The sequence below is a fragment of the Sphaeroforma arctica genome, assembly GCF_001186125.1.
Source record: "Sphaeroforma arctica JP610 unplaced genomic scaffold supercont1.8867, whole genome shotgun sequence".
Taxonomy (NCBI): domain Eukaryota; class Ichthyosporea; order Ichthyophonida; genus Sphaeroforma; species Sphaeroforma arctica.
In genome coordinates this window covers 1-1,167 of record NW_014031691.1, presented here as the reverse complement: position 1 = coordinate 1,167, position 1,167 = coordinate 1, and the positions used below count along the sequence as shown (strand labels likewise).

The window sequence follows — 1,167 nt, the reverse complement described above, 5'->3', positions numbered from 1 at the left end:
GTAGTACTACACACACACACACACACACACACACACACACACACACACACATATATATATATATATATATATATATATATATTATTGTATGTATCCATCGTTATATCCAGCGGTTGTAGGTGATTGTACAAATGGATCAGCAATCCAGTTGCGATTGTCCTGGCTTTGAATTGGCATGGGTGCGTGTGGTAGTTTGTCCTTGTATCTATTGATAATACGTCTGCGGATAGTCATGAGATATTGCGTATGTGGCGTTTGGTTAATTCAGACGCTCTGCTACCCTCTCATAGCTATAAAAAAAATTGCCTCCCAGATTCACCTAACAAGGCCCGGCGTATTCAGACTCTGATATGCACACACATACTTATCCCATACATAGCACAGTCGATGATACTGATGGGTTCTATATATGCTCATTTCAACTCTCAGTGTATTCCATTCACGTACTACTACTACACGTGCACCTCAAACCCTAAACCCTACACCTCACCGAAACGTAAACCCTTTAGGATGTTGACGACGAAGAGGTGCGCCGAGATAACTCAGGCGCCCAAATAGCCCCGTTGCCATGGAAACACATGAGCGCTCAACCACCAGGACACGCACAGGCACAGACACACGGCCTGGCACCACCACCAAACAAACGGTCCAGACCAACGTCTCTGTTGCATGTCGATGTGCAAGTGGATGCCCAGGGGGTGGTATGGTTTGTGTAGTGTGTGTGTGCATGTGTAGTTTTGATAGGTGCTTTGTTGTATGGTTTGTGTAGTATGTGTGTGTTTGTGTAGTTTTGATAGATGCTTTGTTGCATGGTTTGTGTAGTGTGTGTGTGTTTGTGTAGTTTTGATAGATGCTTTGTTGTATGGTTTGTGTAATATGTGTGTGCTTGTGTAGTTTTAATAGATGCTTTGTTGTACGGTTTGTGTAGTTTGCTTGTATAGTCGTGATAGATTACTATCAACTGCACTCACATTCTATTGCTAACAACTACACTCACTTTCACCATGTACATCTATTACTATCACCTACACTCACAATCACCATGTACATCCATTGCTAACAACTACACTCACATTCACCATGTACATCCATTACTATCACCTACACTCACATTCACCATGCACATCCATTACTATCAACTACACTCACATTCATCATGTACATCCA

At 42.2% G+C, this 1,167-nt stretch overlaps 1 protein-coding gene across 1 annotated transcript; it reads left to right on the top strand.

The window, feature by feature from the left end:
• Positions 1–509: 509 nt before the first annotated feature.
• SARC_16781 (hypothetical protein) lies at positions 510–716 on the top strand (the record flags this gene model as incomplete). Its single annotated transcript, XM_014289116.1, has 1 exon — positions 510–716. A coding segment is annotated over one exon (207 nt), but the record flags the coding sequence as incomplete, so codon positions are not given.
• Positions 717–1,167: the final 451 nt, after the last annotated feature.